The sequence below is a fragment of the Pleurodeles waltl genome, chromosome 9 (genome assembly GCF_031143425.1).
Source record: "Pleurodeles waltl isolate 20211129_DDA chromosome 9, aPleWal1.hap1.20221129, whole genome shotgun sequence".
In the NCBI taxonomy this organism is placed as follows: Eukaryota; Metazoa; Chordata; class Amphibia; order Caudata; family Salamandridae; genus Pleurodeles; species Pleurodeles waltl.
In genome coordinates, this window is record NC_090448.1 from 991,833,267 (window position 1) to 991,860,819 (window position 27,553).

The 27,553-nt window shown below is 46.0% G+C and overlaps 1 protein-coding gene across 2 annotated transcripts in view; it reads right to left on the minus strand.

The window, feature by feature from the left end:
• Window positions 1–26,761, minus strand: part of VSX2 (visual system homeobox 2) — a 69,341-nt gene extending 42,580 nt beyond the window's left edge. The window contains exons 1-2 of one of the 2 annotated variants that reach the window (XM_069208501.1): window positions 25,876–26,761; window positions 10,991–11,075 (exon numbers count right to left, since the gene is read on the minus strand). In XM_069208501.1, coding sequence (XP_069064602.1) covers window positions 10,991–11,075; window positions 25,876–26,239 — 449 coding nt within the window. In that variant the 5' untranslated portion in view covers window positions 26,240–26,761. The remainder of the gene's footprint in view (window positions 1–10,990; window positions 11,076–25,875) is intronic. The other variant, XM_069208502.1, reaches the window with a different exon arrangement.
• Window positions 26,762–27,553: the final 792 nt, after the last annotated feature.

The following is a 27,553-nucleotide window of genomic DNA, read 5'->3' on the forward strand; positions in this document are numbered from 1 at the left end:
GAGAAGCAAGGAGTTTTAGATAGGCTGGGGAGCTGGTAGACTGAACAGATTTTTGAGTAGAGCGAAGGTGCTTGTGGGTAGTGCAGACGCGGCTTGCAATGCAGTAAAGAGGTGGGGTGGGCGATGCGGGCACGCAAAACAAATGGACAACATTAAATTTAAAAAAAAACATACCTTCCTGCAAGCCGCCGCACCGCTCTGCTGGCTCCATTTGCAGGCACAGGCTCCCAGCCTGCCCTGCGACCAATCCTAATGCTGCTGTCATGCTGCTGGCAGCATGAAAGCAGCGTTAGGATTGGCTTGGCGCTCAGAGGCAGACTGGGAGTCTCTGACTGCTGTCTCCAACCTGGCAACACAGTGCTGGGTTGGAGAAAGCTCAGTGCGCATGTGTGTTTGGCTGGCCAGAGACAGCCGGCAAACACACGTGCACTGAGGGGAGTGTTGTGCACTCCCCTTCTGCCCCTGTCATGCCCCATGGCCCCGCTCCTTTAACAATAAGTCGAGAATAAACATAGTTTATTCTCGTTTTATTGTTAACGGTTTGCAGCTGCTGCTGGCGGAGGGGGGTGGGGGGCGACGCTCCTCCGCCATAGCGAAGGAGCTGCCACTGGGGTAGAGCAGGGGATGTGTTAGTAGGTAGGGGGGCTGGTGGGTACAGCAAGGAGTTTGTGGGTGGAGCGTGGGAGCTTGTGGGGAGAGCAGGAATTTGTGGGTGGAGCGTGGGAGCTTGTGGGGAGAGCAAGAGTTTGTGGGTGGAGCGTGGGAGCTTGTGGGGAGAGCAGGAGTTTGTGGGTGGAGCGTGGGAGCTTGTGGGGAGAGCAGGAGTTTGTGGGTGGAGCGTGGGAGCTTGTGGGGAGAGCAGGAGTTTGTGGGTGGAGCGTGGGAGCTTGTGAGGAGAGCAAGAGTTTGTGGGTGGAGCGTGGGAGCTTGTGGGGAGAGCAGGAGTTTGTGGGTGGAGCCAGGAGGTTTGTTGAGGGAGCGAGGGTGCTTGTGAGTAAAGCAGTGAGTTTGTGGGTAGAGTGGGGATACTGTTTGGTGGAGTAAGGTTTTTTCAGGTAAAATGGGGGTGCTAGTGAGCACAGCATGGAGTTTGTGGGTACATTGCGGGAGCTGTTGTGTAGAACAAGGAGTGTGTGGATATAGTTGGGGTGCTCGTGGTACAGCATGGAGCCTGTAGGTGGAGTGGGGAGGTGCCGGGGGGGCTGTGTGAAAGTGAGGGGCGCACGGGCGGGGTTCTCGAGATGTGGGAGGGGAGCACGCGGTGGATTTGCAGATTGAGCAGGGAAACATCCTGACATTCGGGGTCACACTTTCCGCCTCTGCCCCGGTTTCTCGCCCACAGATTACTGCACTGATTTGATTCTGGAGAGAGTCTAATTCCCGCCTTTGAAATAGCAAAATAAAGGATTTGGATAAAGGCATTACAGAAAACCCCCTGTAGACAAATACTCCACAAAGAAGCTACAGAAATGGAATTGTAAATCCTTGGGGGATTTAAAATACACATAAATGCAGTGAGTAGCTGAACCGCCGCTGACACTAATCCCCGCGTCTTTCACCGCAGTGAATATGCGGACTCTAAGGCTCCCGGGCTGGGGAGAGAGGCTCAGGGCCGCCCGGGGTTCAGAGAGAGAGGCTCACAGTGGTCCGGGGCTCGGAGCTGAGGCTCTCACCCACTGCAGGTATTTGGAGAAGTCTCACCGCCCTCCATGGCACCGGGGAGAGGCTCTCTGCCCGTCGGAGCTGCTCTCCGCCATCCAGGACTCCGAGTGGAAGGCTCACACCCCTCTGTACTCATGGGGAAAGGCTCACAGCCTTTCAGGGCTCAAGGGGAAGGTATCCTTGCTCCTGTGGGGTTCAGATGGAAAGGCTCACACCCCTCTGTACTTACGGGGAAAGGCTCACAGCCTTTCAGGGCTCAAGGGAAAGGTATTCTTGCTCTGGTCACACCCCTCTGTACTTACGAGGAAAGGCTCACAGCCTTCCAGGGCTCAAGGGGAAGGTATCCTTGCTCCAGTGGGGTTCAGAGCGGAAGGCTCAGACCCCTCTGTACTCACGTGGAAAGGCTCACAGCCATTCAGGGCTCATCGGGAAGAGGCTCCTTGTTCAAGTGGAGCACAACGGGATAGGCTCACCCCGCCCCAGCCCCGTACCCGTGGGGAAAGGCTCACACCCTTTAAGGGCTCAAGGGAAAGGTATCCTTGCTCCAGTGGGGTTCAGATGGAAAGGCTCACACCCCTCTGTACGCACGGGGAAAGGCTCACACCCCTCTGTACTCACGGGGAAAGGCTCACACCCTTTCAGGGCTCAAGGGAAAGGTATCCTTGCTCCAGTGGGGTTCAGAGCGGAAGGCTCACACCCCTCTGTACTCACGGGGAAAGGCTCACATCCTTTCAGGGCTCAAGGGAAAAGTATCCTTGCTCCAGTGGGGTTCAGAGCGGAAGACTCACACCCGTCTGTACTCACGGGGAAAGGCTCACAGCCTTTCAGGGCTCAAGGGGAAGAGGCTCGTTGTTCCAGTGGAGCACAACGGGATAGGCTCACCCCGCCCCAGCCCCGTACCCGTGGGGAAAGGCTCACACCCCTCTGTACTTACTGGGAAAGACTCACACCCTTTCAGGGCTCGAAGGAAGGGTATTTTTGCCCCCAGGGGGCTCAGCGAGAGAGGATCACACTCCTCCTGCATTCCCCGGTTAGTCATTAATCTTTATTCGGCTATTGACATAAAATATATATAAAATGCAAATACAGACAAATATAAACTTTTTTTTAAACATTGAACAAACACTTCATATTCTTAACCAATACCTTTGCAATCATTTTCAAAAAGTACACAATCTCTAAAATAGCTATTGAGCATAAAATGATTATACCGTTCATGTAAGAGAGACTAACTCATATAGTTTCCAGATGGTTAATGCAGATCTGACAAAATTTAGCCCGGCATTACAAATGTGGGGTGTACATACTTTCTGTAAGTATTCCAGCGCTTTCAAAAGTGCCTGATATTTGCACTATGTCACTGGCAGTATAAAGGTTGATCTTGGAACGCAGTTTAAAGGACAAAAACATAAAAAATGACGTGCTTTGTTTTAACATATAATTGCAATTACATGGGGCAAATCCTTCTGCCAAATCCACTGTATTGGAAAAGCCACCTTAAAATGAATTACATTCAATCTAAAAAGGGTCAAATAGGATCAATAAACTGATTTTTCGATCAATAGTAAATAGGGCTCAGTCGTTGAAATGTGAATGTAGTATTCAAATGTCTTCATCTTCTGGGCCATCATTATTCTGCTGCTCGTGGAAGCCCCCCATAACATTATTTTACAATCTCTTTGGAGTAGGAGTCAAGATTTTGAGGGTTAAAAAACATTTCACCGAGGCCCAAATTTTGAAAAGACAATTTAAAAAAAGGGTGCCACAGAATCCCATTTACGTTACCCAAAGCTGGACATTCAACCATGCACCCTCTAATCAGACTTGCCTCAGCATTCCTCCAGCATTTAATCCAAAGAAGGAGAGGAGAAACCCCAGTCTGATCATTCATGTATCAGGGACCCGTCTCCTCGTGGCAGATGATGATGGGGGTATTTTTAGGTACGGCCAAAAATCTGCATATGAAGCGATTTTGCAAATGTTGTATAAGATCTGTTTTTTGGAACCCCCAGAATACCGCTCCATAAAGGGTACCCAAAATACATTTAAGGTCATCAGGTCAAATACAGTTTTATGTCCCAGTTTTTCCCCAAAGGGAAAGATGGCTTTGTCGTTCCTACCTAATTGTTGACTTTTCACAAAAAAGTGGTCTTTCCATGAAATCATCCTGCACTCCCATGGGAAAGGCGTGCACCCTTTCAGGACTCAGGGGAAGAGACTCACAGCCAGTGCTTCATTTGTAAAAGTGGCAGGGGTTCAAAGATTTTCTTAGAACTCTGCTCCTTGTACTGCTAGTACTAAGACTAACTCATAACTCCTGATTCAATTTCATGACTCTTTCTTCAGCCACCATACATTTCCTATTTCTTCGCTTAACTCTTTTTTACCAATACTATCCCTTTCTCACTTTTTCCTAACCGTCTCTTCCTCCTTCTTCCCTTTCTGCCTTTCTCTCTCTTTTGCAGTCAAAGTCTGATGATGAAAAATGAGTCCCCAAAAATGAGTCCTATGTGCTAGTGCTACTGCTTAATTTGTGTAAGTGGTTACAGGTGGTTGGCATTCTCACTCATTTTTGGGAATCAGAATTAGTTTTATTAGACTTGGGCCTAGAGCTATAGAGAGAAAGGCAGAACAGATACTGAGCTGTGGAGGAAACTGAGCAATGATGTTTACAACTCTTACACACCCCTGTCTCCTGCTGCCATCTCCTCTTTGGTGTAGAGGACGACAAGTCCTTTTTGATAGTTCCAGTTGGGTCATGGCATCAGAGGAAGCACTGAGATTCTACTGCAGCATAGTATAATGGATGCAGAAAGCCAGTCAAAGCAGCTACACAGGATTCTGGCGTAATGCGACCAAGAGTGCTTCAATTCTGAGATACCACAATCTCTAGTTTTCTGTGACACAAGTTCCAGCGAGTTTATCATATAAATCCTTTAACAATCTCTAACTTCTTTCAGCACTCTATTGGAAAAGGAATTTTGTGACCTTTTCAAAGCAAGCAACTCCTCAGTTTCCACAGCAGACCCAGGCCTGCCAAAAATCTTCAAAACAGTCCTTCTGGACACTTGTGCTGAATCAGTAGCCAGGAACAACCTGAACAAATCCCCGGAACAACAATCCTTCTCATTAGAGCTGAAGAACTCATACATGGGACCACCACTCAAACAGAAGAGCCTTGACTTTTCCAGACCTAAAAACGACGAGGAATTTAAATGGCCTATTCCTGGATGAGCTGGATGTGAGAGGGTTTTTTGTCAAACTGACTAACTTCATTGAGGAAAACAACCTGATCTCACATCAACAAATGGGTTTCTTGCCTGGTAGAGGCAAAGAATCGGCCCGATTTCTATCTGGGAAGATCTAAAATGTATTGTGCACAAAACGGCATAGCAGTTCACCTGCTTCTGGGTTTATTAGCAGCCTTCAACACAGTCCATCACCAATCAATATTACTCAGACTGGAAAGTCTTGACATTTGTGGAAATGTTCTAAAAATGAATTATCTCATATCTCAAAGGCAGACCAAACCGGGTAACCCTGAGCTGTTCACATCTGTTCTCCATAACCCAGAATGTGGAGTCGCACAGGGATCAATCATCTCCTCAACATGAGCAGACATGCAAAAGTTAATGCCTCTCTCTCTCACTCACTCTCACACACAAACCTAAAGCACTGTAGAGTTAGTTTGATCCTTTTTGGCTTAGCCTTCCCCTTGCTGTTGTACGTATTTTCTTGCATGGCTTGGGCTAATGATAATTGTCCATATGTGCTAGGTAAGCCCCACTCTCATTCTAGTCCCTCCTTCCTCCTATTCTTAATTGACATGTACAGCTCCTTTTCATCTCTCCTTCCAGGTCACCCGGGTAACAGGTGGTGAGGTTAGTGGTGTCTTCCTGTAGCATCATTCCTGCCTAGGGTGTAAGGGCCTAGAAAGAGCCTTGGGCCAAACCCTCTGCCTTCCTCCACACTTCCACCATGCCTCACCTTCATCACCTTAAATCTAAGCACTAATTCCTTCCACAGTTTCCTGGGTCAAGTACTATGGTGTGCGTGATACTCATGTGGAATCAGCCTCTGCTACCTCTGGGTGGACCTACATTCCCTCTTCTGTGGTATCTCTAATGTGCGCTGGGTTGTACCCTTACAGCTCCATAGTTGTCTCATAGATCCACTACTGTGGTGTCTCTAGTTGTCCTTGGGACGTGATATCAGCGGATTGGGTTTGACCTGCAGACCCACTACTGTGGTGTCTACTGTCATGTTTGGAAGGCACTGCTGTCGATCCTGGGCCACAACCTGTGCCTTTCCCCTCCCCTCCTGACTAGCTTCTCGGACTCGTCAATGGGGCAGTGGAGGTCACGTTTATCCTAGGGGGACTCCGTGAAAGCCTCTTTTGGAGGCTTATTTGTGACTCACAGGTCGGGGACTCTGTTGTTCCTGGCCGAACCGTATGTAGTAATCCCATGGTGGTTTAACAATCCTGTCCGCTGGGTTAGGATTTTTGATGCAACTGAGTGGACTCCATGTACCCAGGGGACCCAACAATGTAAATAAACGACAAGTACTCCATTTCATACTGTTCATCCTAAAGTTGGTTAGTACCTGCATGCCTGATGGTTTCTGTTTCCCTACTTTCTTCTACACCCAAAGCACATGAACAACAAAATTAAGCTCATCATGCTCTCACCACATTGTTCCAACCAGACACACCTAACCCAACATGTTCCACATAGGCCAGAGTTTAAACAACACCCTTCCAACCATGCATTCCCAAAGGGCCTCCAGGAACCTGATCCAAATCAGAGCACTTCATGACCTTGCCCGAGGTAAGACCAGGGGCGGCTCCTCCATATTGGCGGAGGAGCATCGCCACCCCCCTCCTGCCAGCAGCAACAGCTGAAACCCTTGATAGTTTTTTTGGGGAAAGGGTCAGGCCACGGGGTGATGAACAAAGGTGGAGAGTGCACAGCACTCCCCCCTCAGAGCGCATGTGTGTTTGACCGAGCCATCTCAGGCCGGCAAAACAAACATGCGCAGTAGGCTCACTACAGCCCAGCAACACAGTTGCCGGGCTGGAGAGAGCCTGCACAGGCTCCCAGTCTGCCTGGGAGCGTCCTGGCTGGGCGCTCCCAGCCAATCCTGGCGCTGCTTTGAGCTGTGTCAGTATTGGGCGCAGGACATGGTGGGAGCCTGTGCCTGCAGCAGAAGACAGAGGAGGCAGGTAAGTGTTTTTTTTTTTATTATTATTTTTAATTAAATTTAATTCTTCTCCCCCCTGCGTGCACCGCCCTGCCCCTTTTAGTTGCCGCGAGCCGCAACGGGGTAAGACGTGGTGTACGAAAAGTGTACCCAGAAAGTCCTTCAGGCCTTGCAAGAGGTATAGAAAGTGCTACTTAAATATGAATGCAATACACAAAGAAGTGAATCAGGCTTAAAATCACAAACACAAAAGAGGTACAGCAGTGTCAGAGGAAGTTTACTTAACACACAGGTACAATCACTCACAGTACAGGAAGGAGCAATCAAGTTTTCTCTCACAAACAGGTACTGCCTCGTTAGCAGCGCAAGATTCCCTTTCACCCAGAGAACAGTTGTTAGAGAGACAATTACAAGCCATGGTTCTGTCATTCACACATAGCACTGGAACAGCGTTGCAACCGTCCCTCTTCCACACAGGGAAGCACCAGATCAGCAGGTTAGGCTAGAGAACTCCAAATACAAACCTGCAGTAGTTAACTGTGGTAGCCCGAAGGGCTCTGCGTGGTTGTAAACCACAATATCATATGCCACAATGTCACCCTCCAGGACAATTGATTGCTAAATGCTACTACTACTACACTGTCAAGGTAGGTTTACATAGGAACGTATAGATTTACTGTTCTTAACTTCTTTAGACACTGCACATGTATCAGGAGTCTAACCTTGAGTGCAACAGAAATCCATAGGCGTAAACACTCATGTCTTTCACAGGCACACTGGGCACGAGGGAATGGAGTGGCATAACTTGGTAGCCCTCCATCGCCTGCACAATATGTATGCATGTGCCATGAAAGAGCTAGCATGACATTTTTCCTGTTCAGAGGGCGGCAAATTAATTGGTCAGCCCAGTAAAAGCTCTCCCCAGCTTCCTTCTCTTATTGACAAACGCTCAGAGGGTGCTTATCATCTGCCATGAGGACCTGGGAACTCCAGTCAGGACCCTCTCTTAATACTCCTTCCTCCTCTCATCTTGGTATTCACCTTCTGTCTTCTAATATTAAAACTTGGGGTTGTCATACTTGATAGATGGGGCGGTCCAAAACTGTTTTAGTATGATATTCTTTGATTGTGGGCCTGTTTTAGGGCCTTGGTGTGAAAAAAAGTTTTCCTGGTGTGGTTGGAGGTCCACTGGACTCTGATTGCAGAGAAAAGGGAAAAGGCACAGCAAGGTTGGTACCCTATGCCTAGAACATGCTCGCCATTGTATATGGCTATGCTTCCTGGGCTGTTAGGATTGTGTGAGTGGGTACATGGCACTGCTGAACGTCAAGACCTTTGTCCAGATCCCAGTGCACATGACCAAATGTAGTGCCCATTGTGCTCTGTAGGCAGAATAACTAGCCACAGACCCTTGTTGAGTAAAGTCAAAGGATATGCCCAGTGGGCTCCTGCGTTGGCATGAGTAAGCACCACCTCTGCAGGCCCCAGTAAATAATTACGAAACCAAAAAAATTAACTGAAAAAAAAATCTTAAAGGGACATTAGGCTGGCTACTGTGGTCACAAACTAACGTGAATGGTATAAATAAAAACATTCCTTACAAAACACAAAGATTTCCCTAAAACCAACTACCATTCCTAGTTATAGATAGCTATCTAATTCTAACATCGCCCCAATGCACTGCTCATGATCACTCAAATGACAACCAATAGCATGATCAAACATAAACCCCATGTACCAACACATTTCACATTAAATGTTGTGAAAGTCTCCCGCAGCTTCACTCACAAGTGGTACTCAGATATAGGATGAAGGCAGCAGTAGCGTTGCAGTACCACTGTCAACGTTTAGATGTTCCTTCTGATGGTCTATATGGAGGAGAAAGGCGGCTGCAACTGCTTTCGCAATTCATTAGTAACTGTTAGGCTGCACTATCCTGATCAACATGTAGAAACCCTCACCCTAAGACTCTGGACATTAATTACTCCTGTAGTTACTCTTTAAAACAGTACTTATTTTTTCCACATTAAATGAAGTCAGAAGACTGTAGTACCACTGTCAACATACAGATGTCCTCGCAAGAGAAGGGCATCTACAGTACCACTCAACTTTCATAGATCTAAAGCTGCTGTAACATTGTCATTATTGCGATGCTCCGGTTAATAAAGAGTTGAGCTGGTCCACTCACTCACTATAATATATTTAATCACATGTAATAAAAGTGTAAGATTATTTACTTATACAACTCAATATCTGTGTGTGTGTGTCCATCTTGGAGCCAAAGGAAGAACTAAGTAGGACTGCAGTTACATCAAGCAAAGGATCTCTTTAACCATAATAAATGCACTTTTAAGGCTTTTGAACACACACTGTGCATATTTTGGAGAGCGTCACAGTGGTCCACATTTATGTTTACAACATAACTCCCCGGAGGAGGAGACGTTTTGATGGCCTGCAGCGTTAGCACAGCTACCCCCTAAACCAGCATGCACTAAACATTCCCAAAACCCTCTTTGGGCCACTTTTTCTAGTAAAGTTTTAGGGTTATGGTGAAGGGGAAGCAAAGAGATAGAGTTATACCCAAACGTTTCATAAGCGAGCCATGCTATCCAAGCCTCCATACGGGCTTTTTTATGGCTGACAAACCTGAAAACTGCTGAAGAAAAGTTTACCAGATTTGGAAGGTACAACATATCTGCCTCCATTCGATACCATTAAAATATTTGCCAGTGCGGGTGTTTAGCAATTTCCAAACATTTGACGTAAATGACACCATAAAGCACTTATACAAAACAGAAAATCTTTTGATGCAGTGCTAAGTGTAAATGAAATGTGGCAACAACGTTTAACAAAGGAAATTTGATGTAAATCATTACAAAAAAACTACTTGAAAATGTTGACTGATGGACATTAGTGCAGCACAAGTCACACGATTAACCAGCTAAGCAACCTTAGTCCTTTCCCACCCAATCTGGCTTTCCCCAGACCCTCCTAACGCCAGCAGACAGCCTCTGCTCATGTATTTGCTGTGCTGTTAATGTTGCATGGGGAAGTTTGAGATAAACTCAGCTTGTGCGGGACAGATTCCTTGAGGAGGCAGACAAATGTAATGAGTAAAACTGTGTGGCTTCTGGGGAGGGTGGCTGGTTCACTGTGATTTAAGAAGGCATTGCACAGATTCTTTGAACTCAAGTAAAGAACAGATGATTTAGAACAAACTCGGAAACTGTAGGATTAACTGGAAATCACTTAGCTATGGGCGAGCTTTGCATTAAAGGTGAAAACTTGGGACAGAAAGTAAAAATCTGGGGCAAATTAGGAAATTGTAGAATAAACTGTACGTTTGGGGTAGGATTTTTGAGTCCGGAATAGCATAAATTTATCTGGGTTAGGATTAGATAGGATGGGTGAGGTTTGAAACGACCAGAGGTTGTAGGATATGTAGGCTTAGACTGGAATTCTTAGGGTGGGTGATTTTAAGACTCATTGGCTGAGTTTGTGTTAGTATGGCTATGTTTAACATAATTGGTGCATGGAATTGGGTGGGTGAGTTTGTGTTAAGTGGGTTGGTTTGAATAAGATGTGCTGTGTTTAAATTTCGGAGAGCGTGGGATAAAATGGCTCGAGTTTGGATAGGGTGTGTGTGAGCTTTGAAAAAGTAAAGGGAGTTTTGACTAAAATTGTTGCGTTTGAAACATCTTGGATGAACTTGAGATAGGATGGAAGAGTTTGGAATTGGTTGGGTGTGTTCTGAATAATTAGGATGGGAGTGAATATGAATGAATACATTCACTACATGGTGTATGAGCACAGAAAAAGTTAGGGTATTTTCCGATAAAATTAGTTGGTTTTGGATAGTTCTGTGATTTCGATTAGGAAGGACTAGTGGGTTTGGTATAATGTGGTTGAATCGGGGATTGGGAGAATAATTTTGGAATTCGAAAGGTGAGGATTAGACAAAATGGGAGGGTTTGGGAGCAAATAGGTGAGTCTGTAACTCGAAAGAGGACGAGTGAGTCTGGGGTAGGATGGGTAATCTGGGTGGGAGAGGTTACTTTGGAAAACGATGGGCTCTTTGAATGGTGGCTGATCGAGCAGCCTTCGGTTTCAAGAGGTGAGACCTTACCTGTGTCGCCTCTTTTTCCGTTTCTTGCTTTGATTTATGGTGGATTTTGACATTTTTCTGTCGCTGGAAGAAACATCCTCTGAATCTGGAGGGATTAGAAGAGACAGATATTGTTTGTGAAACCGACGATCTGTTGTTGCATGAGGCTATTAGCCTCACCCACTCCTTCGCCCACATTTTCCCACACAATGAGCCTGCCAACCTAACACCCCAACCCCGCCTTTCGCCAGTATAGAGGGCAAGGTGACTCTAAGAGGCCGCTACGAACTCAGGGCCTGATTTAAGAAAAGTTAGCGCCGCCCTGATGTCATTTTTTGACGCAAAAACGGCGCAGACGTACATATTTTGTAAATTTGCGCTGCTTTTCCGTCAAAAAATGACGTAAAGGCGGCGCACACGTTTCATAAATCAGGCCCTCAGTGCCCAAGACCACACAACGCACGGCTACATTCAAGGTCCTCCTTTATTAACTCCTGCATGTGTTAAATGTGTCATGTGACAATACATTCCACACCACTAAAAACGCGCTTATGCGGCTTCTAACTTTTTTACAGACTTTTTTAATGAGTTGTAATTGAAGTCGCTTTCAAGGCCGGCATTGTGGTTTACAATGTGCGGTAACAGCCAGATGTGTTCATGCACTCTTCTAATGAGCTGCAGCAGTGCAACAAATGAAGCGCCCAAAATCACTCAAGCACAGTCAGTGGCTCTCCAGGAGGGAGGGGAGGGGGGCTGCTCTTGCTTAAGTGGCAGGTGTTGCTTCGTAGGCTGCTTGGCTCTGACACAGGAGCTGTGATACCACAACTCTGCTGTAATGATTAAATAGGACATGTCATTAGGACACGTGACGTCACAGCTAGACTACTAATGAGATATGAGACTGTTTTACAGAAGGAGTGCAGGCGGTGTGCTCCCTGATTACCCCGTCCAGGCCCGAGTAACTACAGTTACGTCAAAGGGGTTTGTCGATGTATCTGTTGTTGCCTAAATGAATGTCTGGTGTTACGGTCAGCCTTACCTACGCGTTCTCGTCAGAGGGGGCTGCACACGTCACTCAGCCGGTGTCTGCCGAGCCCCGTTACCACGTGTTAAAACTAATGATGATTGCACTGGGAGACTGATATAAATACGGATAGGAGCGCTGGATGGATTGCACTCAGACAACGCAGCCTACGCCCACGCCCCTCTTCCGTCGTGCACCGGTTACTGCGCATGCTCCTCTCCCTGCCCTGCAGTGCCAGTCACGGACTCTCTCTCTTCCTGCATTCCTGCAGCGGCTCTGTTCCTGCAGACTGCACGTGCTCCTGCAGAGCCAGTCTATCTCTGTTCAGGCATTGCCAGTCACGGACTCTCCCTCTCTTTCTGCTGCGGCCCTGCTCCTGCAGACTGTCCGTTCTCCTATAGAGTCGGTCTGTTTCTGTCTCTGCACTGCCAGTCACAGGCTCCCGCCTCCTTCAGTGTCTCTGTTCTTGCAGGCTATCCATGCTCCTGCAGACCTGGTCAGTCTCTGCCCATGCAGTGCCAGTCACAGGCTCCCGCCTCCTTCAGTGTCTCTGTTCTTGCACATTACCCATGCTCCTGCAGACCTGGTCAGTCTCTGCCCATACAGTGCCAGTTACGGGCTCCCTCCTCCTGCAGTGTCTCTGTTCCTGCAGGCTACCCACTCTCCTGCAGAGCCAGTCCATCTGTGCCCTTGCTGAGCTTGTCACAGGCTCCCTCCTCCTGCAGAGTCTCCGTTCTTGCACACTACCCACTACTGTCTGTTCCTCCAGGTTTTCTATCTCTGCAGTCTGTCTCCTTATTCCTACAGTCCATCTTACTCTTCCTCCAGTTTATATCCCCCTTTATAAAGTACATCTCCCTCTTCAGTCAGTCTTTCTCCCTTGTCCTTTAGTCTGTCTCCCTCTTCGTGTGGTCGGCCTGGCTCTGTAGACTTCCGCTGCCCCGGCTCCTGCGGTCTCTCCATTCCGGCTCAGTTGAAGTCTCTCTCCAGCAGTCTGGCCCTTTTCCCCCTGTCTGTTTTCCCTCTTCCTCAAGTCTGTCTTCCTCCTTTCCTACGGTCTACCCCTCTTCTTCCGGTCTGTCTTCCTCCGTTTGTAATTCTCTCTTCCTCCGGTCTGTCATCCTCTTCCTCAATGTCTTCCTCTCTCTCTACAGTCTGTCTTCCTCTCTACTCCCCCTCTGTCTTCCGCTCTTCCCCTGCTCTGTCTTCCTCTTTCTCTAACCTGTCTTCCTCTCTTCTTCTAGCCTCTCTTCCTCCAGCCTTTCTTGCTCTCCCTGTAGCCTGCTTCTTGCTACAGTCAACTGCCTTCCTCTTCGCCTCCAGTCTATCGCCCTCTTCTAGAGGTCCGTCTACCCCTCTCCCTGCAGTCTACCCATCTTGTTCCGGTGTGTCTTCCTCTCTTTTTCCGATCTGTCTTCCTCCCTTCCTCTAGACTATTTCCCTCTTCCTGCAGTATACCTCTCTTCTTCCGGTCTGTCTTCCTCTGTCTTTCTTTCTAAGCATGTCTTCCTCTGTGCCCCATTCTGCCTTTCTCTTCCTCCAATCTCTCTCTTCCTCAAGTCTGTCTTCCTCTCTTCCTCCAGTCTGCCCCTTTCCCTGCTGTCTACCTCTTTTCTTCCGGTCTGTCTTCCTCTCTCTTTCCCTCTGTCTTCTTGTTGTCTCTCTTCCTCTCTCTCACCCTGTCTTCCTCTCCGTGCCCAGTTTGTCTTCCTACAGTCCTCCGAGCTGTCTTCCTCTCTTCCCCTAGTCGGTCTTCGCCTTCCTCACCCAGTCTTCCTTTCTTCCTCCAGTATGTCTTCCTCTCTTCTTCCGATCTGTTTTCCTATCTTCCCCTTCAGTCTGTCTTCGTCTTTTCACTCTGTCTTCCTCCAGTCTGTCTTTCTCCTTCTCAAACCTCTCTTCCTCCAGTCTGCCCCTCGTCCTGCAGTCTACAACTCTTCTTCCTGCCTGCCTTCCCCTCTCCTTCCCTGTCTTCCTGCGGTCTCTCTCCTTCTTTCTCACCGTTTTCCTCTCTTCCTACTGTCTGTCTTCTTCCAGCATCTCTTGCCATCCCTGCAGCCTGCCTCTCGCTGCGGTCACCTGTCTGTCCATGCAGCCTCCCTTCCTCCCCGGGATCTAGTTTTGTGATGTCCCATTCCAGACCTGTTTATGCCCGGGCTGTGGCTACCTGTCGAAGTCTGTGAGGACATAAATGTCCCGCGGTTTCCATAGGGTGACCAGAATTTTAAAGTAAAAACACCGGGACATTACATAAAAATTGAAAAAGGACTACAATTGTACTTCAACCGAGTGAGCAGAATGACCGCGCTATCACCATAGAATTACAGCAGAGACACTAAGAACCTAAATAAAATACAGTTTTTAAAGCCAAAATCATGCCTGTATTTCAAATTGCTTTCTTATGACACCTGCTAAATATTCCTGCTCTCAGTCGACCCTCTCTAAAAACCGGGACATGAGCTAAATTTCCCGAAATCTACCAGGAAAGCTGGTAAAAAAAACGGGACTGTCCCGGAAAATCCGGGGCGCCTGGTCACCTCAGGCAGCGGACTCTGATCCGGTCAGTCGCCTGAGCTTTTGCGCCTCCTGCCCGGGCGCTTAGTTCTCAGAGCAGGATGCCACAACGCGGATTTTACAGGTGAGCAGACTGTGGAGGTGTGCAGGGCTCAGACATCCAGAATGGTGCCTCGTTTAATTTCCATGGTAATCTTTCCTACTCCAAGTGAACAGCAAACGCGTCCATTAATGCAAGCTTTGTAATTCCAACCCACCTCCCTCTGCCGTCCAGTCGACTCGTAAGTACTCTACTGAGCCGGAGGGACATTCGAATCGACCACAGCAAGTATTTTAATAACGAGATATTTTTCTCAACAACATTCTATATCCCATTAACTGGATCTGACCATCAGTCACCCTCATCATCTTTGTACTGTCCCATTCAATAGCTCTCACATCAATACTTTGAACTTAATTCAGCGTCCCTATAGCACCACCTACGCTCATGATATTCACCATGATGATACGTCACACCGCTGACCATCAGTATTTTGGCCATCATTCTGTTTCCCATACCACCTGCTCTGACCATGAACCATTTTCACCACCATTCTATGTCCAAGTGCAAACCTCTGACCATCTGTCATTATCACCACTACCCTATGTCTCCAAGTCCGACCTCTGATGATCAGTCATCCTATGTGGTTGTATGATGAAAAATCACTCACAGAAATATCATAGTACAAAAATATTGAGCTAAAAACATCGACAACAAATATATCAACTTAACATATTTATATTGTGAAGTGCAAAAATAATGCATTCTAAAAAAAAACAATATGATGACAATTATATGTATTTAATTATACTTAACATGATTTTAATTTAAAAGCTAAATTGTTTCATATAATTAATGCATACAGATATAATAAAAATAACACAAATATTACTTTATTAACTGTATAAAATATGTATACATGTATAATACATTTACAATTACACAATAAATGGTAATATTAACCTATACATTACAGTAAACATATTATACATTAAACAGAATTCTTAAATAATACTACTTAATGATTGTAACTTCTACTAAATAATAAAATGTCACATACATTTATAATTATGGATAAATAGTCAAACAATATATTAACATATATTTTATATGTATTCAACCATTATAAATAATGTGTAAATAAAAAGTTAAAATGAAGATTTAGAAACATAAAAAAGTAATGTGTAAAAATAAAGCATTTTAAATTAAATATGTTTAAAAATCTAAAAACAATCAGGGACAAAGTAATATGTAGCAAACTAATCATAATCGAGAATAATTAAAATTAAAAGGACAATTCAACTATACCATAGTAACTAAAACCCTACAAAAATAGAGGAAAATGCATTGAGGGTTGACATTTACTGTTCTAACTCCAATATGACAAACACTGGCGAAAGTGCATACAGTGGGGATATTGGAGGACAGATTTACAATTCTAACACCAGTCTAACTGGTACAGCTGCATACATTGGGGATCAGGCTTAATATTCTAACTAACCAACAAACATAAAAAAAGGGAATACACTGGGAGGGTTAGATTTATTATTCTAACTCCAATCTAGCAAACACAGAGGAAAGTGCATACATTTGGATTTCAGATATACTATTCTAACTCCCATCTAACAAACACTAGAAAAAGTACATATGCAAGGGTGTTGATTTACTTTTCTAACTCCAGTCTACCAAGCATTGGGCAAAGACCATATGTATGGGGTTTAAATACAACAAAACAAATAAAATAAATGTTAAATATGATTTCATAACTGTAAACAACTTTAAAATCTTTAATGTAGCAAGCATTTAAAACATGAATACAAGATACATCACAATTCCACATTATTTTCCGTTGCCATATATAAAGAATAATAAAATAAACAACATTCCCTCAATCCCCCAACTTGACATACAAACATAAGAAATGTAGCAAACAAATTTATGATAAAAAAGGATAGTTTTGGTATTAATGCTTTAAGTATTTATTTTTTACACAAAGACTTCTCTCTCCTTCCCCCGTTTATGCAACATATAAAATATAAAACAATAAAAAACCTTAAAAATCAAACATAAAAATGTGGAAATATTAAAAAAGTAATCAATCTACCCTTAAGAAATAAAAATACCCATCCATTGCACATCACCATAGATATGAAATACCTAAACAAGTATATAGAAAAACATATACAAATAGTTTTATAAATTAAAGATAGTTAAACACATAGACCACGTTCAAAAATAAAATACTAGCATAATTATTACATTATAAGATTATTATATCTTGAACTATGTTTTAATTAAGCACTTCCCAACCAATCCGCAATAAAACCCACAACCAAAAATTTGAGTTTATTAAAGCACTTAAAACATGATTACACATGTAAACACATAATTAATTTAAAACATGAGTTAACATTAATATTTCTTTTTAAATAACACTACTCAACCAAACCCCCAAAATCCCACAGCCTGAAAGTAAAATTGAACAGAAAAAATAAAAAATGTATTAAACATGTGAGCAAATAAACATCAAGTAAGAAAATATCAAATAAACCAATTAAAATCAATATATAATTAAAAAAGAAACTACCCACCTATATTATTTCAAATAATTACAAATATATTCCACCATAACAAATAATGAAATAGAAGCATAACACAGTACAATTAAACAACATAGGGGAAAAAAAACATATTAAACTATACTTTACACATTGATGTTATTTTAAGTAAGTAAAAAATATACTTACCTTCAATATTTCAGTCCTCAACACTGTTGAAGCCATGATACTTTGTCTACAATATGCAGTCAAACTAAATTTTCTAATCAATATATATGGGAAAACCCTATATGCCCCCATACCCCATCTCTGAGCAGCAATCATTTTCTTCACCTTTATATGTGCCCATACCCCCTCTTACATCAGTAATTGCCACCAGCATTTTATGTCCCCATTTTACTGCCTATGACCAAATTTATCATCACCACTCTATGTCCCCATACATCGCCTCTGACCATGAATATTTCCATCATTCTATGTTCTCGTATAACTGCCTCTGACCATCAGTCGTTCTCCTCATCTTTACATATACCTATAATCCGCCTCTGATCATGAATTTCAATACTATTCAATATCCTCATGCACCACCTCGGACCATAAATATTTCCATCACCATTCTATTTATCCATACAACTGTCTCTGAAGATCAATTTCACTACCATTATGTCACACAGCCTATAAGTCATCCTTGCCAGCATTCAGTTCCCCTAAAGTCCACCTTCAACCATCAATCATTCTTTCCACAATTGTGTGGCAGCTATCACACCTCTGATGCTCAATTATTCTCACGACCATTCTATGTCCCCATATTATCTGCTCTGATCATCAATCGTTCTCAACACTTTCCTAGTCTTCTTACTCCACCTCTGGCCATTATTCATTCTCACCACCAACCTATGTTCCCACATTATCTCCTCTGACTACCATTCTTTCTCACTACCATTCTATGTCCCCATATTATCTCCTGTGACCATCAATCATTCTCAACACTTTCCGTGTCTTCATACTTCACCTCTCACCATTATTAATTCTCACCACCAACCTATGTCCCCATATTATCTCCTCTGACCAACATTCATTCTCACTACCATTCCATGTCCCCATATTATCTCTTCTGACCATCAATCATTCTCAACACTTTCTGCATATTCATACTTCACCTCTAACCATTGTTCATTCTCACCACCAACCTATGTTCCCATATTATCTCCTCTGACCACCATTCATTCTCACTACCATTCCATGTCCCCATATTATCTCCTCTGCCCATCAATCATTCTCAACACTTTCCGCGTCTTCATACTTCACCTCTGACCATTATTCATTCTCACCACCAACCTTTATCTCCTCTGACCACCATTCATTCTCACCCCCAACATATGTCCCCACATTATCTCCTCTGACCATCATTCATTCTCACCACCAGCTTTTATTCCCATATCGCACATATAGCCATCAATTCTCATCACCTAAGCCCCCACCTTTGACCATCAATCACTCTCATTACCTTTATATGTTCTCATTGCATATCTCTGACAATCGATTTTCACCACCCTTCTATGTCCCAATTTCACTGCATCTGGATATCAGTTTCACCACCAATATATAACCCCAAAATCTCTCATCTGACCATTTCTATGTCTTCATACCCCACCTTTGACCATAAATCACGTTCACCATCATTCAGTGGCCCCCATTAGAATGCCTCATGAAACTGTTCTCACCAGCCCAAATCAGGCTCCCCTATCAGTCATTCTCATCGGTTTCTCTGCCTTCATTGGCCACTTCGCACCAGCTACCATTTTCATCACTTTCTATGTCCTTATACCTCACCTCTCAGCATCTATCATCCTCGACATCAGATCGTTTTCATCAACTTTCTATGTCCCTCTGGCCCATCTCTGACCATCAGTCATTCCCACCACCTTTCTTTGCCCTCATTCCATTGCCTCTGAGCAGCAGATATTTCCACCACGACTCTGTGGTCTCATAACCCCTACATTTATCCGTACACTTCCAAATAATCCATGAAATAGAAGTGAGACAGTGTCTGGTGACAAATTTATAAGCATTGATTGGTTTCATCCCCATCTTCCACTCCGCAAGAGGAGTAGCTGGACCAGCGCATGTCACTGGGCCACAAACCATGTCCCATAACCGAAGGCTGACGCCAACCGGAACTATTACTCATGGAAGAGGAAAAAAGTAAATAATACCAGTAGTTACGATCGGATCCTGAGATGGTTGATGACACTGATGCCATAGTCTAACCAAAATGTCTGAGTGATGAATAGAGCAGAAGGGGGGTTGGGGGAGATGGGCAAATTATTTGCTGTTTTCCAAGAAAAATGTATATGGCACAAAGACTGTGCTGACTCTGACTTGTATGCTTTGGTAGCATCTAATAAAGACTTCATACAAAAAAAAAATACTTGTGGTAACAGTCGCATACTTTCAGCCCTTACAAATGACAAGGAAAACCAGCAGGGAGTAGAGAGGAGAAACTAACAGAGAATGATATAGATAGAGGGAAATAGAGGGATTTCAATAAGCAACAAATCAAATGAAAGGAAGAAGATAGAGTGACTAAACAGAAAAAAGCAAAGAAGAAAGAGAAACAAGCGAAAGAACGTAAGAATGAACACACAAAAAGGAAAGCCAAACAACGCAATAAAGAAAAAGAAAGCGAATAGTGAAAGCTGCCAAAAAGAAGGAAATTAAATAAAACTTCAAAAAGGAAATACAGAAAAGGGGGAGACAGGGAAACACAGAAGACAGACAGAAAATGAAAACAAAAAATAAAGCTGAATAATTGTACAATGGCTAGGTAAAGGAAGTAGAAGGGGAGTAAAAGTGTGGAATATCAAAATCGAAAAAGGAGAAGGGACGTAATTATTAGATTTACAAAAATAAGCGGAACAAAGACTGAATGTGTGAAAGAAACGAATTAAAACTTAGTAAATACGAACGGTAGACAGAAAGACAGAACCACGGAAAGAAATTGAGAAAAACACATGGGTAAGAAAAGAGCGAAGGAAAGAGCCAAAGAAGAAAAAAACATAAAATCACGGAGATACAAATGGGAAAAAAAACAAAATGAGAGAGATAAATTATGAAACAAAGAAATCTTTAAACAAACTAACAAAGAAAGAACGGGAACAAGAAATTAAGGAAAAAGACACAACAAATGAATATTCGAAAGAAAAACGAGAAAAAACAAATGAAAGAAAAGGGATAGCATACAAAATAAAAACATAAAGAAATAAACGGAAAAAATCAGGAGAAATATAAAAAGGATGAGCAAAGACTGAGAAGACTAAAACGTAATATCTCGCAACAAATAGAAAAGGAATTGAAGGACATCGATAGCGTAAAATAAACTGAAAGAACGAAGCAAATACAACAATGTCGACTGGGGAAAATGACACCGGAGGATAAAACAAGGCAGGCCGGTGGTTTGATGGGGGAACAATCTTATATGGGATGAAATCGTCTGGAAATGACTCTGAAAGGGGAATATATGAAAATTAGGTGTGTGCTATTTATCACTCCACGAAATCACAATTAGTACTCTCTCCAAAAAGCAAAAAGTCACGGGCAGGAAAGGCCGTCACCCTGTCTAAGATTACCAGAGTCGCTTTGAGGCAGTGGTCAGTTGTTCGGACAGGTGCCTAGGGTCTTGAGAGGGAGGATCCTGTCAAGTTTTACTGTCAGGGTCCTGCGTGCACAGGTGCGGATGTCCCCGCGTGCAGCCCCCGGATTGGACCAATAAACACAGGGCTCTCTAAAGAGACAGACTGTGAGGGACAAGGAAGGGGCGGAGCTCGCGGGGCTGAGGGGCGGGGTTGGAGACAGGAAACACACGCCTCGTCTCACTCTGCTGTGTACATGTTGAACTTCCCCCCGGCGGAGCAGCGGGCTGGGGCCGAGCTGGACGCACAGCTTTAAGACACTAAAAACTAAGGAAATCCTACCGAAAAAGTAGTGTTTTCAGTCAAAGGGAGTTTATGAGAGAAGGGGATGGGGTAGGGAAGGAAATTGCTGAAGGTGAAGAGGGCAGGAGGCTGCCGGGGGACAGAGAGCTGGAGGTGAGGGGTGGAGGTTGCCTCCAGCGAGAGAGGAGAGAATTTGGAGGAAAAGAGATCCTGTGGAGAGACAGGGTGAAGATGGGCTTAGGCTGCGGCAGACTTAGAGGGAGAGGCGAGGGTGAAGAGGCTGATAGAGAGGGAGAGGTGAGGGTGAAGAGAGCGAGAGGCTCATAGAGAGGGAGAGGTGAGGGTGAAGAGGGCTAGAGGCTGATAGAGAGGGAGAGGTGAGGGTGAAGAGGGCTAGAGGCTGAGAGAGAGGGAGAGGTGAGGGTGAAGAGGGCCAGAGGCTGATATAGAGGGAGAGGCGAGGGTGAAGAGGGCTAGAGGCTGACAGAGAGGTGAGGGTGAAGAGAGCGAGAGGCTCATACAGAGGGAGAGGTGAGGGTGAAGATGGCGAGAGGCTGATAGGGAGAGGTGAGGGTGAAGAGGGCTAGAGGCTGAGAGAGAGGGAGAGGCGAGGGTGAAGAGGGCGAGAGGCTGGTATAGAGGGAGAGGCGAGGGTGAAGAGGGCTAGAGGCTGACAGAGAGGGAGAGGTGAGGGTGAAGAGAGCGAGGGGCTCATAGAGAGGGAGAGGTGAGGGTGAAGATGGCGAGAGGCTGATAGGGAGAGGTGAGGGTGAAGAGGGCTAGAGGCTGAGAGAGAGGGAGAGGTGAGGGTGAAGAGGGCGAGAGGCTGATATAGAGGGAGAGGCGAGGGTGAAGAGGGCTAGAGGCTGATAGAGAGGGAGAGGTGTGGGTGAAGAGGGCTAGAGGCTGATAGAGAGGGAGAGGTGAGGGTGAAGAGGGCTAGAGGCTTATAGAGAGGGAGAGGTGAGGCTGGAGGTGTGGGGAGGGGGGCTGCCAATAGAGCAATATATATTTAGAGAGAGAGGGGGAGCAGTGAGAGAGGGAGAAACAAGGAGGGGGGGGGCAGATGGAATATAGACAGGCGAGGGTGGAGAGTAAGAGCGGAGATGGATGGCTGTATGGATGGATGTCTGGGGATATAGAGAGGGGTGAGGACAGAGAAACGGGGGAAGCGAGAGAGAGACAGTCTGGAGAGAGAGCTGAGGCTCGAAAGTGACAGAGGGTCAAGCGAAACTAGTGAGAGAGTTAAAGAGGGCGACAGAGAGATTAGAAGAGCCTATAGTCTGAGACAGACGGAGAAAGACATGGTGGCCTATGGAGAGTGAGTGAGGGGGAGACGTACAGAGAGAGGAACGAGGGTGGGGAGTGAGTAGGGAATGGGGTAGAAGGATTGGAATTAGAGGAATAGCAAAAAGGGAGCGATGGATGCGAAGACAAGAGAAGCCGGGACGATCGATTCGATCGATAGATAGATAGATAGATAGATAGATAGATAGATAGATAGATAGATAGATAGATAGATAGATAGCTGGATAGATAGAGATAGATAGAGATAGATAGATAGATAGATAGATAGATAGATAGATAGATAGATAGATAGATAGATAGATAGATAGATAGATAGATAGATAGATAGATAGATAGATAGATAGATATCCTGCTTTTGTGGTTTCCATTTTCTGCGAAGCCCCCTCGTCCTGCTCCCGGCCCGGCGGCCCGCCCTGGGAAGGAGCATCCATTGGTTGTAAACGGTCCCTGGCGTTTTATATTCCGCAAACATCGAAGGGATAGGTCCACTGTTCCCCGTTAATCGAATAATCCCTACTTTACTCGTGAATCAACGAATGATTGTCCGGTAAAAAATATTCGATGTAACTGGAACGCTAAATAGATTTTCCCCCACAGTCAATGCAACGTAGAAAGAAGCATCTTTTCGAGAAGAACCGCCCTCCCCCTTTAGCCCCCATACAGGCCCCCACGAGACTGGTTTCCGTTGACGTGGAAAAGTCGGAAACGAATAAAACGGAAACTTTGCTGGCAACATTTGGGAAGCCTTAGAAATGGAAGTGAAAGACGCGGAGCCTTCACAGCGCGGAGGAGACCGGGGCCACGGCTCGTGAGAGCCCCTGAGAGACAGGGGGCCCGGGCGGCGTGAGCCCCTCGGGGGGCGCAGGGCAGGGGTGAGCCTCAGACGAAAGATGCCGAAAAATACGAGGTGTCACTTCCCTCAGTTGTGTCCCCCGTGGTGTCAGTGTGAGGGAAATGTTGCACGGCCAACCTGCGAGGACACGCCTGACTAAAATGGAGTCCATATCCAACTTCCACGGTGCATGGCTACATTACCATCATCGTCACGAATAATATTTATTATTACTACTTTTTTGATTGAAGGTGTTTCTTCTGCCGGCTTAGCACAGTTACTATCATAATTATTATTAGTAGTAGTTTTAATATTAGTATTAATATTTTTCAAATATTATCATGTTTCCCATTCCTATCTTTTTATCACGCACAGCCTTGTACCTACTCTTTACTTCATACAACGTCCCAGTGTATCTTGGTCCTCTTCTGCCTTTCACAATAGGACAGACTCCCACAATAATAGTGAACTGTCTCTCACATTATGACACACTCCCACAATAACAGTGAGCTGACTTTCACAACATAACAGACACCCACAATACTAGTGAGCTGTCTTTCAGAATATGACAGACTCCTACAATAACAGTGAGCTGACTTTCACAATATGGCGGGTCCCTCAATAATAATAATAGCGAGCTAACTTTCACAATATAACAGACACCCCCAATAATAGTGAGCTGCCTTTCACAATATGACAGACTCCCACAATAATAGTGAACTGACTTTCACAATATGAGAGACTCCCACAAGAATAGTGAGCTGACTTTCACAATATGACAGACTCCCACAAGAATAGTGAGCTGCCTTTCACAATATAACAGACTCCCACAACAATAGCGAACTGACTTTCACAATACGACGAGGTCCCACAATAATAATAGTGAGCTGACTCACAATATGGCGGGGTCCCTCAATAATAATAATAGCGAGCTAACTTTCACAATATAACAGACACCCCCAATAATAGTGAGCTGCCTTTCACAATATGACAGACGCCCACAATAATAGTGAACTGACTTTCACAATATGAGAGACTCCCACAAGAATAGTGAGCTGACTTTCACAATATGACAGACTCCCACAAGAATAGTGAATTGCCTTTCACAATATAACAGACTCCCACAACAATAGCGAACTGACTTTCCCAATACGACGGGGTCCCACAATAATAATAGTGAGCTGACTTTCACAATTTGGCGGGGTCCCTCAATAATAATAGTGAGCTGACTTTCACAATATGGCGGGGTCCCTCAATAATAATAATACTGAGATGACTTTCATAATAGGACAGGCTCTCTCAATGCCTTTCACAATATAACAGACTCCCACAATAATAGTGAGCTGCCTTTCACAATATAACAGACTGCCACAACAACAGTGAGCTGACCAGAATATGGCATGGGTCCCGCAATAATAATAGTGAACTGCCTTTCACAGTGACATGCTCCCCCAGCACAAATTGTGATCTGCCCTCCACAGTATGACAGGCTCCCTCAATAACACCAGTGAACTGCCGTCCACTATAAGACAGACCACCTCGGCAATCAAAGTATTCTGCCACTCACGGAGTGTGAGACCCCTCAACACTATCCCTTCGATAGTAGGTGTTTTATCTTTAAACCCTGGGCTCCTTGCTGCGTGTGGGGCCCGCCCGTCTGCGGAGTGCACGAGAGGTGCACTTTGGATCGTGGGGGTCGCTGTATTTGTGAGGGGCGGGCACTATATATTCCGAGAGTGTGGCCACATGTTACTTGCACTGAGGGTGTTCTATAAATTCAGGGAGTCACTGAAGGGGTGGGCATTGTACATTCTGGGAGTGTGGCCCCTGGTGCCGTTTGTACGGAGCATGTTCTGTACATTCGGGGGAGGAGATGTTACTTAATGTGCGGAATGCAGGAGGGTGCGCAGTGTGGCCGCATGTGCTATTAGCACGGAGGGGTGTATCTAATGAGCGAAATGGAAATATGAAAGTATTGTTACTTGCTATCCCAGAGTACCTGTTTGCTACAGAGAAGTACTATTACTCTCCCATTAAAAGTACCGCACCCTTGGTAAGAAGTGGAGACGTTATTCCTTCCAATGTAAAGACGTGCGGGTACTGAGTGCCTGCCCATTTAAAGCATCGGCTGTACTGTAGATTCTGGGGGTGAGTTGTTTATAGGAAGGGTGCTCTAAAAAATCGGGGGGAGGGGAGTTACTATATATGATGGATTCGAAGGGGTGTATTGTATATTCTGGCCGTGGGGTTTGCACGGTGGGTGTGCAATCAAATTCGGTGGGACGAGTAACTGTATATGTGGGGTACGAGGGGGTGTACTGTAAATTCTTCGTGTAGTTTGCGGAGTTCTATAAATTCGGGGGGACGCGAGGCGTGTTCTGTACATTCTACGAGTGTGGCCTTGTGCATTTAGCACGATGAGTGTTCTATAAATTGGGGTGGGGGGTACTGTATATGAGGGGTGCGAGGGGGTGTACCGTAAATTCTGAGTCTGCCCTCGTGTTGTTTGCGCGGAGGGTATTTCATAAATTTGGGGGAATAGAGGAGTATATACGGACTGCATGGGGACGCACCGGGAGTGCGCGAAGGGTCTTATATCAATTCCGTCGGAGAGGTGCTACAGTATGTGAGGTGTTATATAGATTTCTGGTGCCACATATGATCCCCCCTTACAGTTTCTCCAATCTGCCGTTACCTGAGCTGCCAGTCTCCCGGCCGTCTCTCTGCCCCGGGCCTCTCCCCAGGGTCGGCAGGTGAACACCCTGGGGGTCTTGCAGCACCTCCAGGAAGCCGGGCTGGCTGTAGAAGGCTGGGATGCCCCCGGGCCCCAGCAGCCCCATGCCCAACCCCGCCGGGCTCAGCACGCCGCGGGCCGCCAGCAGGTGCGCCCCGGGGGTCAGGGCGTCCAGGCCGGGCCTGGGCGGCGCGGGGGGGTCCTTGTTCAAGCCCAGGATTTCCTGGATGCCGAAGCTGGTGCATCGGGGCTGATGGGGCACGGCTGGGGGCGTCCGGGTCTTGGTCAGGGGCTCCGGCAACAGCTGCCCCTCTTTGCCCGTCATTCTACGGCTGGATGCGTTCTGTGCCACCTGCGCCTCGTGCTCCACCCGGGCCGCGGCCTCCTCGTCCTCCTGTGCCACCTGTGACGTCTGCCCCTCCTGAAGTATGTCCCAGGTGTCCCCTCAGCATCAATGCTCAACAGCCCCCAGCAAACCCCCCTTTTATCCGGAGGGGCCACCCGAACGGGGTCAGAGCTGGCAGCCAATCAGCAGCCCCCGAGCGATTAGGGATGCCAAAAGTAGGAATCCATCAGTGCAGTCATCGGAGGGATGGCATCGAGGTGGGGAGGAGCGAAGGGCGGGGGCAGGGACGGTGAGAAGGGACATCATAGGGAGAGGTGGGAGCGTAGGGAGTGTGGGAAGGAGGGTGGCGAGGGAGAGGGGGGCCAGGGAAAGAGAGCGGAGCAGACTAGGAAGGGGCGTGCGTCAGGCTCACGCCAGAGGACCTCCAGCACCACCACAGCTCCCAGCCGGCCCTCCACAGGTGGATAGTGGCAGGGACACAGGGCGGCCGGGGCAGCACCAGCGGCGCAGTCTGCAGCCTCCCCCGCTCTCCGCGGGTCCTTTCACACCGGGCTGACACTCAGCAGCAGTCACTGACCAGGTGACGCACCCGGGCAATAGGAGAGGCGCCTAGAAGCATCGAAGCCTCCTGCCAATGTCACACGCAAGGTCGGACTGGCCTATATACAGCCAGGCAGTGCCCGAAGGGCTGATCAGACAGATCAGTGTGTGGGCCTGTTCTGAGGCCAGGTGGGCTGTTTCCTGCTGTTCATTTTTCTGAAATTACTGCAAACAATGCCTGCAGCAAACCCAAGTGCGAGCAGGCTCCCGTACCTTGCAAAATATCCACACAGGGTGTCCTTACACGTTCAGACCTGGCCTGATTTGTAAATGTGGGACAATTTCTTACCTTTATGGTACGCTAAGAGAGGGAGGGGGGCACTTTTCTTGCCCGGACTATTTTTTTTTCTCAGTTCGATCCTGTCGACAAGTGCACGAGAAGGCCTACATAGCGCTCATTTGAGAACTGTATCGTAAGTAGGCGCTTCCCGGCCGAGGAAGTGCTGGTACATAGACTAAAAGAATGTGTCTTTTCATATCCTCCGAATAGACCGGTTATTTGCCTCGGGGCGTGGAAAGGCGGTTTAATTGTTGTATTACTCATGAAAAGCTACCCTGATACATTTCACCAGCTCAAACGTATGTACCAGACAAAAAAGCCATGTAAATTCAGGGACATGAAGATTTTCGAGAAGTAAACACCACAATGGCCATGGTATTCACCATGTTCACAGGCAGTGTGCAGTTAGTGTT